Source organism: Podarcis pityusensis (assembly GCF_964106645.2).
Source record: "Podarcis pityusensis genome assembly, chromosome: 1".
In the NCBI taxonomy this organism is placed as follows: domain Eukaryota; kingdom Metazoa; phylum Chordata; class Lepidosauria; order Squamata; family Lacertidae; genus Podarcis; species Podarcis pityusensis.
Window position 1 is genome coordinate 129,605,060 of NC_138028.1, and position 15,473 is coordinate 129,620,532.

At 48.8% G+C, this 15,473-nt stretch overlaps 1 protein-coding gene and 1 long non-coding RNA gene across 6 annotated transcripts in view; one reads left to right on the forward strand and one right to left on the reverse strand.

The window, feature by feature from the left end:
• The window catches only part of LOC308483266 (cyclic nucleotide-binding domain-containing protein 2-like), a 48,879-nt gene that overhangs the window by 14,444 nt on the left and 18,962 nt on the right, over nucleotides 1-15,473 (forward strand). For all 5 annotated transcript variants that reach the window (XM_081016954.1, XM_081016951.1, XM_081016950.1 and 2 more), the window contains 4 exons: nucleotides 6,958-7,121; nucleotides 10,052-10,208; nucleotides 12,566-12,717; nucleotides 14,029-14,167. In XM_081016954.1, coding sequence (XP_080873080.1) covers nucleotides 6,958-7,121; nucleotides 10,052-10,208; nucleotides 12,566-12,717; nucleotides 14,029-14,167 — 612 coding nt within the window. The remainder of the gene's footprint in view (nucleotides 1-6,957; nucleotides 7,122-10,051; nucleotides 10,209-12,565; nucleotides 12,718-14,028; nucleotides 14,168-15,473) is intronic.
• The window catches only part of LOC308484931, a 211,789-nt gene continuing 202,012 nt past the window's right edge, over nucleotides 5,697-15,473 (reverse strand). The window contains exon 3 of the long non-coding RNA XR_013990189.1: nucleotides 5,697-6,681. This is a non-coding gene — a long non-coding RNA (uncharacterized lncRNA). The remainder of the gene's footprint in view (nucleotides 6,682-15,473) is intronic.

Here is a 15,473-nt window from a genome sequence, read left to right on the forward strand (position 1 = left end):
TGCCCCCCGTGTTTTGTTAGCCCCCAAATGGAAAATGAGCAAGGTCTCAAACATAAAAAAATTGGCAACTTACTGTATTTTTCTGTGTATTGGACACCCCCGTGTATAGGACGCCCCCTATTTTTGGCGACCCCAAATTAAGAAAATGGGGGGAAATTGCCCTGACTTGTTGAAATTTGTGGGGGGAGGGGAGTGTTATTGTGATGGGACGATGAGCTGCTTGTGTGTAAAATCCTAGTCCCTCAGAGTTTGGTCAAGTTTGCAAACCTCTGTCTGTAACGGAGCCCCTTAAACATGGCTCCGTCAGTCGCTGGCAGATTCCGACAGTGGTTGCTTTCGGAATCGCTTCCAACATAAAAGCTCCTTAACGGAAACACGTCTTCTGGACTCTCTGCGTGACAGTTTCCGGCGAGGAGTGGGTGTCCCTACAGGAGGTCCTGAAACCTCCCCACTGTTTTCGCTGGAAGTGTCTCTGAGCCATCCCTCCAGCTCACTTTCCCTCAGCTCAGCTCCTCTCCCCCTACTGGTTCCCTCTTCAGCTGCTGAGTCTCTCCCAACCTGTGTGAGCCCTTTCACTTCCCTTCCTTCCGATGGCAGTTCCCTGACATCCACCTCCCCTCCAGGGCCCCCTTCATCCCCTCTCGCCCCCTCCTCTACGGGCGGTGAGGAGGCAAAACCCCGGAATGAACTTCCTTCATCTTCCGATGTCCCGAACACTTCTCTCCACCTGTTGCGGTTCCTGGTCTCGAAGTACTCCTCCTCCTCAGAGTCCATCTCCCCTTCCCCTTCCGAGTCCGAGAATCCTTCCAACTCCTCCTCCTCATCGGTGGTCCCAAAGTATTCCCTCCGGAACCTCTCCACAGGCTGAGGTTTCCTTGGGAACCTTTGATGGAACGTTTCTATCAATACCTCGTCATTGATATCTTCTGCCATTACCCAAGTGTTTTCTGACTCCGGTTCTCCTTCCCACGCTACCAAATACTCCACCTGATCCCCCTTCCACCTGGCGTCGAGGATTTCTGCCACATGGCTGCTGCATTCCCTTTCTTCTATGATGGGTCCCCGAGTGGACATCCCTTCTCGTCCCCCCTCATACGGTGACAGTAACGACCTGTGAAATACTGGGTGCAGTTTCATGTGGTTGGGTAACCGGAGCCTGAAAGCCACTGGGTTGACCTGTTGAATGACCTCAAAGGGACCCAATCTCCTGGGTCTTAATTTCTTACAACCTCCTTTGAACGGCAACCCTTGGGTTGACAGCCACACCCTATCTCCCACCCTTATGGTTTCACCTTCCCTTCGGTTCTTGTCTGCCTGCCTCTTGTATTCTTCCTTCGCCCTTTCTAAGTTGAGTTGGAGCTGACGATGGATTGCTTCCATTTCTTCTACAAAATGCTCGGCTGCCGGGACGCTCCATCTCTCCCCTTCTCCCCCTGGGAAACCCCTGGGATGACACCCATAATTAGCCAAGAAGGGGCTCATCCCTGTGGACACATTCTCGGCATTGTTGTAGGCAAATTCCGCCAGCGCCAACTTTTCTACCCAGTCATTCTCTCTGTCATTGACATAACACCTCAGGTATTGCTGGAGGACACCGTTTGCTCTTTCCGCCTGCCCGTTGGTTTCAGGGTGCCGGGCAGTCGAAAAGTTGACCTCCACCTGCAGTAAGCTCATGAGCTTCCTCCAGAACCTGGAAGTAAATTGTTTTCCTCGGTCTGAGACCACCCTCAATGGCACCCCGTGCAACCTAAAAATGTGTTCTACAAATAACTTCGCTGTCTCTTCCGCCGTGACTGCATGCGAGCAGGCTACAAAGTGGCACATCTTTGTTAGTAGGTCTACCACCACCATGATGGCTGTTTTCCCCTTGGACTTCGGCAGATCAGTCATAAAATCTATCGACACTGCCTCCCAAGGTCGTTCTGGGGTTGGTAAGGGTTCTAATAGCCCCGCCGGTGCCCGCCTCTCCCCTTTGGCTCGCTGGCATTGCTCACACCCTCTTACATACTCCCGTACATCTTCCCTCACCTTAGGCCACCAAAATTCCCTGGTGACCAACCACATGGTTTTGTGTTGTCCAAAATGCCCCGCCGTGGGGCTGTCGTGCAACTGCTTGAGTACCCTCCCCCTTAAGTCTCCTTCAGGGATATACAGTGCCCCTTTGTAATACAAAGCTCCATTTCTTTCCTCGAAACCCCCTGGTTCCTCTCCCTCACCCCTAAGACCTCTGAGCTTATTCTGGGCGTATTCATCATTCTCTGTTTCCTCTACCAGTTCTCTTTGTCCCACCAATGCCGCCCCACACACCCAGCGGTCCTCTGGAATGACATGTCTCTCTTCGGGTGCTCCCTCCCCCTCCAAATATTCAGGTTTGCGTGAGAGAGCGTCCGCCCTAATGTTCTCTGGGCCTGGCACGTAACAAATCTCAAAGTTAAATTTGGAGAACTCCTGGGCCCATCTCACTTGCCGTTGGTTGAGCACTCGTGCCGTCCTCCAATACTCTAGGTTCTTGTGGTCAGTGCACACTTGCACCTTATGTTGTGCCCCAATTAGCAGGTGCCTCCATCTCCGGAACGCCTCATGAATGGCTAGTAGTTCTCGGTCATACACCGTGTAGTTCCTCTCGGATTTGTTCAGCTTTCGCGAAAAAAAGGCACACGGTCTCCACTCTGACTCCTCCTTCCCTGGCTGCAGAAGCACCGCCCCAATCGCTCTGTCTGATGCGTCAGTTTCCACTCTCATCGGTTTTTGTAAATCCACATGCAGGAGTTGTTGTTCCGAGGCGAAGGCCCTTTTTAGTTCCTCAAATGCTCGCTCCGCCTCCTCAGTCCAAACGAACTTCTTCTTACTGCTGAGACAGTCCGTAATGGGCGCCGTCAGGTGGGCAAAGTTTCGGATGAACTTACGATAGAAGTTCCCAAATCCTAGGAACCTCTGCACATCCTTCCTTGTTTTGGGTGTTTTCCATTCCAGCACCGCCTGGACCTTGCCGGGATCCATGGCCAATCCCTTGTCTGACAGGCGATACCCCAGGAATTCCACCTCCTTGGTATGAAACTGACACTTCTCCAGTTTCACCCACAGCTGGTTGGCTTGCAGCCTGCTCAACACTTCTCTGACGTCTCTCACATGCTGCTCCTCATTCTCAGAATACACCAACACGTCGTCTAAGAAGGCCACACAATTCTTGTAAAGCAAAGGCCCCAGGACGTGGTTCATAAACGATTGAAAGCACGCGGAGCCTCCTTGTAGGCCGAAGGGCATAACTAAATATTCAAATGCCCCCAAAGGGGTGAACATGGTGGTTTTCCATTCATCCCCCTTCCTTATTCGTATCAGGTTGTACGCCCCCCTTAGGTCCAGTTTAGTAAAAATCTTTCCCTTCCTGACCCTTGTCAAAATGTCGTCAATCCTGGGCATAGGGAAAGCCACTGGTTCTGACACTGCATTTAAGGCCCTGAAGTCACACACAAGCCTCGGCTTGTTCGTGTTTTTTTTATCCACAAAAAACACTGGGCTGCCCCCCACCGCCCTGGACTCTCTGATGAACCCTCTCTTCAGGTTCTTGTCAATGAACTCTCTTAGCTCCTGCATCTCTCTGTCTGACATGGCGTACAGCTTGCCTACAGGGAGCTGTGCCCCAGGGAGTAAATTGATTTGACAGTCAAAGGGTCTATGCGGGGGTAGTTGGTCAGCTTCCCTTTCGCTGAAGACGTCGCGGAGATCTGCGTATTGTCGTGGTACCTTCACGTTCTCCGTTACTTCAGTCCCTGCTAGGGTGGCTTGGGCCCCTGCCAAACCCTTTCCCTCTTTGCAGTGTTCTAAGCAATGTGCTGAACCAAAAGAAACCACTCTCTGATGCCAGCCCACCAGCGGATCATGTAACGCTAGCCAGCTCATCCCCAATATAATGGGAGCTCCTCCCAAGGTGGCCACATTAAACGCTATCAGTTCGGTGTGCCTTGCCACCTTCATTATCATTGGGACGGTCTGCAAGCTGACTTCTCCTCCCAACAGCTCCCTGCCATCGATCGTGGTCACCTGCAGGGGGTTGCTTAAAGGGATCGTCTGTATCTGGTGTTCAGCTGCAAACTCTTTGCTCATGAAATTGCAGGAGCTGCCTGAGTCCAACAGCGCCTTTATCTTTAGAGGGTGTCCGTTTGGCAGCTCTAGCGCCACTTCTATCACTAGGGCGGGTTTAGGAGGTTCTGGCGTGGGCACTTTCACTGCTCTTTGGCCTGGCTGCTGTGCCCCGACGGTGGCAGCCAGGTGTTGGCTTTTACTTGCTTCGGTATTTCTTCCTCTCTTCCCTCCACAGCTCCTACCATCCCTTGCCATTCCTTCCTCTGGGGGCAGACTCTGGCAAAGTGACCTGGCTGTTGGCAGAGATAGCATTTCCGGGCGCCTTTTCCCTCCTTCTTTCCCCCCTCACTGGGCTTTGAAACTGCGCGCGCGCGCGCTGTTCCGATTTCCATCGGCTCTGCCGGCGGGAAAGTTGGCTCTGGAATGTCTGGAATGCGGAACTCCTTCCAACGTTCCCCCTTCCCTTCCCGCCTCTCCAATGCTCTCGCCTCCTGGCGCGCTCCTATGGTCAGCGCTGATTTGGTCAGCTGGTCCATAGACTCCGCCCTGGGCGCCCGGGAAAGTTCGTCTTTCACAGCCGAAGAAAGCCCTTCTTCAAAGAGCATTTGAATGGGTTCCGCCGATAGATCCCACCCCAATTTATGGATCAACATGGTGAACTCAGTCCAGTACTCACGGACAGATCGGCTCCCCTGTTTGCAAGCCATTAACTGTCTGCGGACCACTCCCTGTTCAATATCGCTGGAAAACATCAGATCCATGGCGCGAAAGAACTTCATCGTGTCCTTTAGGACGTCACTATTCGCTGCCATCAGGGGTCTAACCCAGTCTCTCGCCCCCTTTTCAAGATGCCCAATCACGAAAGCCACTCGTGATTCCTCGTCAGGGAATTCATCAAACTGCAGATTGAGGGCATATTGCATCTCTGTCCGAAAGCCATGATAGTCTTTGGGCTCCCCCCCAAACTTCTGCACCAATCCTGGTACCTTTCTGACGAGCTGGGTGTCTTTCCCCTTTTTGTCTGCATCCTGAGCCCTCCTCTCCTCGAGCCTCGCCGTCTGCAGCGCTAGCTGGACCTCCAACACCCGGTACCTTTCTTCCAGGCTTGGACCCGCTCCAGCTCCTGCTTCTCCGGTTCCGGCTGGGTTGCTCATGATGCCTTCTCCTGCACAAGCTGCTCACGGAGACTGTCGGAATGCTGTGATGGGACGATGAGCTGCTTGTGTGTAAAATCCTAGTCCCTCAGAGTTTGGTCAAGTTTGCAAACCTCTGTCTGTAACGGAGCCCCTTAAACATGGCTCCGTCAGTCGCTGGCAGATTCCGACAGTGGTTGCTTTCGGAATCGCTTCCAACATAAAAGCTCCTTAACGGAAACACGTCTTCTGGACTCTCTGCATGACAGTTTCCGGCGAGGAGTGGGTGTCCCTACAGGAGGTCCTGAAACCTCCCCACTGTTTTCGCTGGAAGTGTCTCTGAGCCATCCCTCCAGCTCACTTTCCCTCAGCTCAGCTCCTCTCCCCCTACTGGTTCCCTCTTCAGCTGCTGAGTCTCTCCCAACCTGTGTGAGCCCTTTCACTTCCCTTCCTTCCGATGGCAGTTCCCTGACAGTTATGTACTGAAGTTCTCACCCTGGGCCAGCAGGGGGTTACTGTAGATAGTTTTCACTCAGGTCCACATATGCAAATAAGGGATTGAAAGTGACATTCAGTGATTGGATAGTTACGGAAAATGGTTACTGTTACGTTCTAGTGGAGCTCTATATAGAGCAGGCTGGCTGAACCCTTCAGTTCAGTTCTGTTCTGGCCTGTGAATAAACAAGAGCTGTTTGAAGAATCGCTGTGTGGTCTGATATGTTCACCCACAACTTAACAGGGAGGATTGCCCAGAGGCTAACAGCCCCAGGCATCTAACGGGCCGCCTATCAGCTGTTCCCTCGCTGGCAGTTGCTGAGCTTTGAGTGGGGGGCAGAGTTGAGCTTTTGGGGGTGGGAAAGAGTGGTGAAGCTTTTTTTCAATTACTTTAAGCACTTTCCGTGGAGCCTCCATACAGTATTCTGCTTGCCTCCTCCCACTCTGCCTTCCCTACAACGGGGAGAGAGGCTGTAGGCAGTCCATTTTTGCCTTGCAGTATCTTCATGCGGCTCCATTTGTGTGCGGGCAGCGCAACGTTACACAGGAGGAGCGCGGCGATTGATGTAATATCCCCACTCTATGCCTTTAGCATCCCCCCAAAAGCTTCTCTTCTTATTTTATTAAGGCACAATGTTTTGCTGATGTTAACACCTCGTCTTATAGACGGAAAAATACAGTAGGTTGACAGAATATGCACAACTTGCAGACATATAGAATAAGAAAACAAGAAGAACGTACATTTAAAGAAAATGGGAAAATGTTTATTGAATATATGGAAAATAATTGTGTACAGCTGAAAACGCTGGCAGCATTAAGACAACAGTGTAAATAAGTTTTGATGGATGTAATAATGGAAAACCGATTGGTATAGTTTTTGTAAAATATGCAGGGATATAAGATATGCAAAATGAACCATGGAAAGAGAGGAAGGGAAGCCATGGATATCTTACGTATGTAAAATGTTTATCTGACATTGTAAAACAGAAAATTTAATAAAAAATCATAATAAAAAATGCAGCCATTGCTTTCTCAGTTGAATTGTGATTCTCAGTGTAAGACAATCTCGTGGACAGCTGTATAAAATGTTCTGCAGGTGCACCTAAAAGGAAAGAAGAAGGTCATTTGGTTTTATATCCTGAGAAGAAAAATAATGCTCCAGTCTGTCGGGAGCATAGGAATGCCTTCGATCACCCACATAAATGTGCTTGTCTATTAATCTAAACGATGTCTGGTATCTTCACAGGAGCATTTTCCTTTTAAAGCAATCCAAATCACCAAGAAGCCACCAGCGTGGAGGACTGATTCTGAAATAAAACATTTGCAGAACCGCTTGCAGTTCGTGGAAAGCTTTCGACAGTATAGTCCAACCCTGCAAAGTCTTCTGGCCAAAGTGATTCGCTTCGAACGGTAACCGGAAGGGTGGCGATGGTGGGCTTTGTAGCAATCCAGTGTATTTCTGTAATTTGATTCCATCTTTCTGAATTGTCCAGAGATCTAAATTCTAATACCAATACCCTGAAATGAGCCTGGTAGCCAGTGGAGAAGCAACATGCTGCAGCCCCTGGAGCAGAGAACAGGCAGGGGCGTGGCTGGCATGCGTCCCGGGGGCATGGTGCATTGCCCACGGGGGCATGGCACATGTCCTGGGGGCAGCAGCCGCGATGGCACCCTTTCCCCAAATGGTACCTGTTAAGTTGTGGGTGAACATATCAGGCAACACAGCGATTCTTCAAACAGCTCTTGTTTATTCACAGGCCCAGAACAGAACTGGGTTGAAAGGTTCAGCCAGCCTGCTTATATAGAGCTCCACTACAACGCAACAGTAACAACTTTCTGTAACTATCCAATCACTGAATGTCACTTTCAATTCCTTATTTGCATATGTGGACCTGAGTGAAAACTATTTACAGTATCCCCCTGCTGGCCCAGGGTGAGAACTTCAGTACATAACAGTACAGTGGCGCTCCCGAGTCCCCCCTTTGTATGCCAGTGCTGGTAGCTCACAGGCACTGCTTTCAGGATTGCTATTATACCCTCCCATACTTACCCCTTGCAATAGTCAGGTGGGCACATTCTGCGCCAGCTGCAGCTCCCCGGCTGTTTTGAAGCACAGCGCTTGCAGTGGCCATCGCGATAAACCACACTTGTGCGGTTACCAGGGGATGGGTTACTGAAGCTGGTTCGATCCTGGTCCAAAAAGAGCTAGAGCTAGATCTGGAAGTCTCAGTTTAAAAAAGAGGCCCACTGGCTCCTCTGCCTGCCAGCCTTGAGTCGAGAAGGGCAGGCTAGCTGGCGCCACTATTGCCCACCAGCTTGGCAATCTGCTTCTGCTGCTTCTGGCAGTGCCAGTTAACATGGAGAGTCAGCCCAGCCGTGGGGAGAAGGAAGTAGGGCCTGGCAGGCCTCTGCCACCATTGCTTGGCACGAAGAATGGCAGAAGGAACAGTGCGGGATTGAGGAAGGCGCCCAGAAGTGGCTCTCTGGTGATCTCATGGTCTATTCAGACTCTCCAAGTGCCCCTATTTCCCAGGGACAGTCCCCGCTTTACAAAAGCCGTCCCAGTTTCTGATTTGATCCTAGAACATCCTTTTCTTAAAGGTAAAGGGACCCCTGACCGTTAGGTCCAGTCGTGACCGACTCTGGGGTTGCGGCACTCATCTCGCTTTATTGGCCGAGGGAGCCGGCGTACAGTTTCCGGGTCATGTGGCCAGCATGACTAAGCCGCTTCTGGCGAACCAGAGCAGAGCACGGAAACGCCGTTTACCTTCCCGCCGGAGTGGTACCTATTTATCTACTTGCACTTTGACATGCTTTCGAACTGCTAGGTTGGTAGGAGCTGGGACCGATCAACGGAAGCTCACCCTGTTGCGGGAATTCGAACCGCCAACCTTCTGATCAGCAAGCCCTAGGCTCTGTGGTTTAACCCACAGCGCCACCCGCGTCCCGGTATCCTTTCCTTAGGGCGTCCCTATTTTCTTCAGAGAAATTTTGGAGGGTATGGAGTTATTTGACTCCCGAGCCGTCTGAAGGCAGCCCTGTATAGGGAAGTTTTTTTTAAAAAATGTTTGTTGTTTATTATGTTTTTATATATCTTGGAAGCCGCCCAGAGTGGCTGGGGCAACCCGGTAGATGGGCTGAGTATCAATAGTAAAATTATTATTCTGGAATAGGACGTCCCTATTTTTATTGGCGCTGTGGCCATGCCAGTGGCGCTGTGGTCTAAACCACCGATCCTCTTGGGCTTGCCGATTGGAAGGTTGGCGGTTCGAATCCCCGCGACGTTGTGAGCTCCCGTTGCTTTGTCCCAGCTCCTGCCAACCTAGCAGTTCGAAAGCACACCAGTGCAAGTAGATAAATATGTACCGCTCTGGCGGGAAAGTAAACAACGTTTCCATGCGCTGCTCTGGTTTCGCCAGAAGTGGCTTAGTCATGCTGGCCACATGACCTGGAGAAACTGTCTGCGGACAAATGTCGTCTCCCTTGGCCAGTAAAGTGAGATGAGTGCCGCAATCCCAGAGTCGTTCGCGACTGGACTTAACTGTCAAGGGTCCTTTACCTTTACCTTGTTTATTTTTATTGGAGAAATGTTGGAGGGTATGTCTATAGCAGCTGCATAAGATCTAATGGGTTACCGAGGAGGAGAGCAGGGAGCAGGGTTTGGCAAGCAGCAGAATCAGGGACTCAGACCCCAGTTCAAACATAAACCGGGGATGTTGCAGCAGCTGCTTTTTAAATTGGAGTCACCTCCCGTGCTTAAAAAAAATGCAGGAGTGGTTTGCTGTATGCGGCAGACCGCATGACAAAGTGTGGATTGTACAGTTACTAATGGGATTTGTGTACAACTCAGTCTAAATATACCATTCCTACACAGGTGGCACTGTGGTCTAAACCACTGAGCCTCTTGGGCTTGCCAATCAGAAGGTCGGCGGTTCAAATCCCCGCAACGGAGTGAGCTCCCGTTGTTCTGTCCCAGCTCCTGCCAACCTAGCAGTTGGAAAGCATGCCAGTGCAAGTAGATAAATAGGTATCACAGTGGTGGGAAGGTAAACAGCATTTCCGTGTGCTCTGGTTTCCATTACGGTGTCCCATTGTGCCAGAAGCAGTTTAGTTATGCTGACCACATGATCCAGAAAGCTGTCTGTGGACAAACGCCGGCTCCCTCGGCCTGAAAGCGAGATGAGCACTGCAACCCCATAGTCGCCTTTGACTGGACGTAACTGTCCAGGGGTCCTTTACCTTTACCTTTTTTTTACCTATGTTGCTTCTGTAAGCAGACGTCTTTCGGTTCAGGTATATTTCCACTAGCTAATGATCTTGTCCGGTTGTCTGCTTTCTAGGTTTGGTCGCAGGAGAGTCATCATCAAAAAGGGACACCAGGCAGACAGTTTCTACTTCATCTATTGTGGTTCCGTTGCTATCACTGATGATGAGGATGGTAGCAGCGCGTTTGTAGAAGCCGCTCCGACTACAGTTCGGAGAGGTGCTTGTTTTGGTGTAAGTGCTAATCTTTAAGAATAATATTATTAATAATACTAATATTATTATTTATACCCCACCCATCTGGCTGGCTTTCCCCAGTCACTCTGGGCAGCTTACAGGACATTAAAAATGATAAAACATTAGACATTTATAATTTCCTGATACAGGTGATGTCTTTTAGATGTCTTCTAAAAGTCAGATGTTTGTTTATTTCCTTGACATCGGGTGGGAGGGTGCTCCATAGGGCGGGTGCCACTACTGAGAAGGCCCTCTGCCTGGTTCCCAGTAACCTCACTTCTTGCAGTGAGGGAACCACCAGAAGGCCCTTGGAACAGGACCTCCGTGTCTGGGCTGAACGATGGGGGTGGAGACACTCCTTCAGCTATAGTGGTCCGAGGCTGTTTAGGGCTTTAAAGATCAGCGCCAACACTTTGAATTGTGCTCGGAAACGTACTGGGAGCCAATGCAGATCTCTCAGGACCGGTGTTATGTGGTCTCGGCAGTCGCTCCCAGTCACCCATCCCAGCTGCCGCATTCTGGATTAATCATCCATTTCAGAATTTATATATATTTTTTAATGCATGGACCTTTACATCAACATGGAATCCCAGGATCTGAGTTCTGTTCTGGTACTCAGAACAAATTCTCAGATAGAGAGGGGTAGGGCAAACAGAAAAATTAGAGTCTAGGAAAGCAGAGCAGTAACCAGAGAAGGAGAAAAACTGCTGCGAAAAGAGCAGAGGTGCTGTGGAAACAATGGTTTAGAGTTGTAAGCCACAGTGGGCAAGAGAAAAGCATACCCCCTAACATTTCTCCAATGAAAATAGGGGCGTCCTATTCAATAATATTCAATAATAGTGGGACGCGGGTGGCGCTGTGGGTTAAACCACAGAGCATAGGATCAGAAGGTTGGCGGTTTGAATCCCCGCGACAGGGTGAGCTCCCGTTGCTCGGTCCCTGCTCCTGCCAACCTAGCAGTTCGAAAGCATGTCAAAGTGCAAGTAGATAAATAGATACCGCTCCAGCGGGAAGGTAAATGGCATTTCCGTGCACTGCTCTGGTTTGCCAGAAGCGGCTTAGTCATGCTGGCCACATGACCCGGAAGCTGTACGCTGGCTCCCTCGGCCGATAAAGCGAGATGAGCGCCGCAACCCCAGAGTCGGCCACGACTGGACCTAACGGTCAGGGGTCCCTTTACCTTTTCCTATTCAATAATAATGATAATACTTTTATTATTTATACCCTGCCCATATGACTGGGTTGCCTCAGCCACTTTGGTTGGCTTCAAACATATATAAAGACATGAAACATTAAACAACTTCCCTGTACAGGGCTGCCTTCAGATGTCTTCTAAAGATTGTATAGTTACTTATCTCCTTGGCTCCGTGGTCGCATAACTCCATACTGTTAAGTTGTGGGTGAACATATCAGACGACACAGCGATTCTTCAAACAGCTCTTTATTTGTAAGCTGGAACAGAACTGAACCGCAAACAGCTCAGCCGGCCTGCTTTCATAGGCAGCCGGCTGTCAACATTGTAGCAACAACAAGCCAGGGTTTCTCGCCTAAGGTCACTGACGTGGACCTGAGTGAAAACTATCTACACGATACTCCTGGTGGCCAGGGTAAGAACTTCAATACATAACATACCCTCCAACGTTTCTCTGTTGAAAGTAGGGATGTCCTGAGGAAAAGCGGGAGGTGGATAAGGAAAGAAAAAATGGTGAGAGACTAGGAAGAGATAGATTACACACACTACACTTGATCTTAGCCAAAAGGCCGAGAAGCGTTGGCACTATGGTTGAATTATATGGTTTTACAAGTTACACTCAACCAGCTCTTAAAACTGTAAAGTATGGAAGGCCTAGTGGGGGGCTGGCGGTGCTGGTGTCAACCTCTCTTAATGTATCAATTCAACAGTGTCCCTCGTTGACCACCCCTAATTTTTTAGTGTTGTCCCTTTCTGATAGTCTCCTGAGAAATACTTATTGCATATGTGTGTATATACCTCCAGTAAAGTCTTGTGGGGAACTGAGATCATATTGGGATAAACTTGACCAACTACTCGAAAGTATAGACTCTCTGTCACCTAACCCTCGGTTTATCTTGGGAGGTGACTTCAATGCCCGGATCGGCCTTGTTTCTCCACAAAATACAATATTATCTGGTCTAAACTTGGAGGACGAACCTGAAATCTGTCAGAGGGCAGCAATGGACAGCACCCCTAATCGCGCTAGGAAGAGATAGTAGAACTATGCATTGCTAAGAACCGCAAAGTGAAGAAACCTAGATTGACTTGAAATATCACTGGCTGTAGGCACCTACTGTGCTGTGCTACCCAGATTCATTCCTATCTTCCTGCTTATTATTAGGAAATTGCCCTTTTGCAAAACACAAGGAGGGTCGCCACTGTTGTCTGCCTGGAGGAAACGGAACTGTTGGTGGTGGACAAAAGTGACTTTTTTGCCTACGAGCTAGACAAGGAACTTAACCGAGAGTTCAAAAACCGATATGAATTCCTGAGGTAACGTATCCCTGCGTAACTCTGTACCACTGCTTCTCTGCATCATTCCTCTCCATCTCGTGTCCCTTTGCCCTCTTCCCGGCTCCTTTAAAAAGCCGAGCTTTGCGTCACAACCTCTAATGACAATGTGCATTTAAGCTTTTTCACCGTGAGTGCATGGAACGTGGGTGGTGCTGTGGTCTAAACCACTGAGCCTTGGGCTTGCCAATCAAAAGGTTGGTGGTTTGAATCCCTGCGACGGGGTGAGCTCCCATTGCTCAGTCCTAGCTCCTGCCAACCTAGCAGTTCGAAAGCACCCCAAAAAGTGCAAGTAGATTAATAGATGCCGGGAAGGTAAATGACGTTTCTGTGCGCTGCTCTGGTTTCGGTGTTCCATTGCGCCAGAAGCGGCTTAGTCATGCTGGCCACATGACCCGGAAGCTGTACGCCGGCTCCCTTGGCCTGTAAAGCGAGATGAGTGCCGCAACCCCAGAGTCGTCTGCAACTGGACTTAACTGTCAGAGGTCCTTTACCTTTACAGTGAGTGCATCCTTATGTGATACAGTGGTACCTCGGGTTAAGAACTTAATTTGTCCTGGAGGTCCGTTCTTAACCTGAAACTGTTCTTAACCTGAGGTACCACTTTAGCTAATGGGGTCTCCTGCTGCCACCGCACTGTGGCGGTGCAATTTCTGTTCTCATGCTGAAGCAAAGTTCTTAACCTGAGGTACAGTGGTACCTCAGGTTACAAACACTTCGGGTTACAGACACCGCTAACGCAGAAGTAGTACCTTGGGTTAAGAACTTTACCTCAGGATGAGAACAGAAATCGCTCGCCGGTGGCAGCAGGAGGCCCCATTAGCTAAAGTGGTACCTCAGGTTAAGAACAGTTTCAGGTTAAGAACGGATCTCTGGAACGAATTAAGTACGTAGCCAGAGGTACCACTGTACTACTTCTGGGTTAGTGGAGTCTGTAACCTGAAGCGTCTGTAACCTGAAGCATCTGTAACCTGAGATACCACTGTACAAGAGTGCTTTTACTATGAAAAGTCTGAGTCAGCTGCTGCTCCGTTGTCACAAGAAGCACAGTTCCAAAAAAGAGCTGCTTTAAAATAAAATTTAAAAACCTCTTTCCCAATAAGCGCTGCTCATTCTGACCCAATATGCAGATTCCCAACACTTCCCAGTCCTTTTTCTATTATTATTTTTCTAACACCTCCCTCCTCTCAGGAGTTAATGTGTAGGTCCATGCTTACTTGGACACCGAAATCACGGTTGCCAGCTTGAAACCCTTGCAGATGAAAGCTCTCCATGCATCCCTCCTGTTTTCAGAAGTGTCGACCTTTTCGAAACACTACCCGATTCTTCAGTAGCGAAAATAGCCTACTACTGCAAAATCGAGAGGTTCCACTATGGCCAGGTGATTACTAGCGACATCACAGATACGTCCACGATGATATTTATTACAAAGGTGAGCTCAGCGTGTGATTAATCTTTCATAATATGCCTTACTTTCCCAACAGATGGGGAGGCCACTGTAGCCCTTGGGGGGGGTCTGTTTCCTTTGGAGGTGTGCATATTGGACGTCAGTTCGGGGGGGGGGTGTATATTGTTGTGAAGAGCATAATGACCACTCTTTTTTAAAAAAATAATTTTTTATTAAGTTTTCCATTTAACAATCTGTTGGGTTGAAATCACGACAGACGAGTGGTAGGTGTCAAAGGAGAGGCGTCTCCCGGGGCAAGCCCCGGGAACTCTCTTTTATTGAATATTACAAACATTGCCACAGGTGTGCTTGTGGCTGATTGGTTGATACAAACACAAAGCATCTTGTTGCTGATTGGTTAACATAGGTACAAGGCGGGAATAACATATGACATCAATCACTGATAGATCAAAGGCTGAGAAATGGAGCTGGAACTAGACAGGCATGAAACCTCCTAATTAAATTATAACTAAAGATTGATATTGAAGGAACATAACATGAAGGAATACAACAATCACGTTCCGTAGATGTGGTCAGCAATGCATTAAGAACAGGTCAGGATACACTGTTTCATGAACTCAATGGGAACTGTTCAGAACATTCTCAGACTCTTGTGCAGAGGCAAAAACTTCCCAGAATGTAAGAGAGAAAAGAAGCAATAGTTCTAAAAGCAAGACTTTCCCACAATGCCACAGTTATGTGCAGTAAGAGAACTGCAGAAAGAGAACTTCGCAGTAAGAGAACTGCAGAAAGAGAACTTCCCTTCAACAATCCAATCATATCACATTAATTATTTCAAATTATACCAATACATATCATAAAGTCCAAATATTTTGCCAAATTATATATTTTGTTGGGGGTTCCCATGCTTCGAGTTCAGTAAGGGTCCAGTCATCTCATATTTCTGCAGCTTTTAGTGTTCACCAGTCCTATCTTTCAGTCTTCTTGATGTTATCCTTTTTCTTCTTAATTGCCTCTGAGTTGTTTCCACAGGCGAGTTAAAGTAAGCAATATTATGCTTCTGTGTGAACTTTATAAGGCTCTCCCTTTTTTTTGAAGCTGGTAAGTCTTTTGTTTGCAATAAATTCTCACACGCTGATCCAAAAGTCCTTCTTGAGCGGCAGATGCCATCATTCTCAGCTCCGATGAAATAAAATCTAGGCGTTTGCTCATTAATTTTCCCAGACAGGTTGCATCATAAATTAGGCTTTCCAGGGAAGAATCTGCCAAGTCGAACTTAAAATACAAACATGATAACAAAGTAGTGGCTCGCCTCCCCCTGTGCCTATTA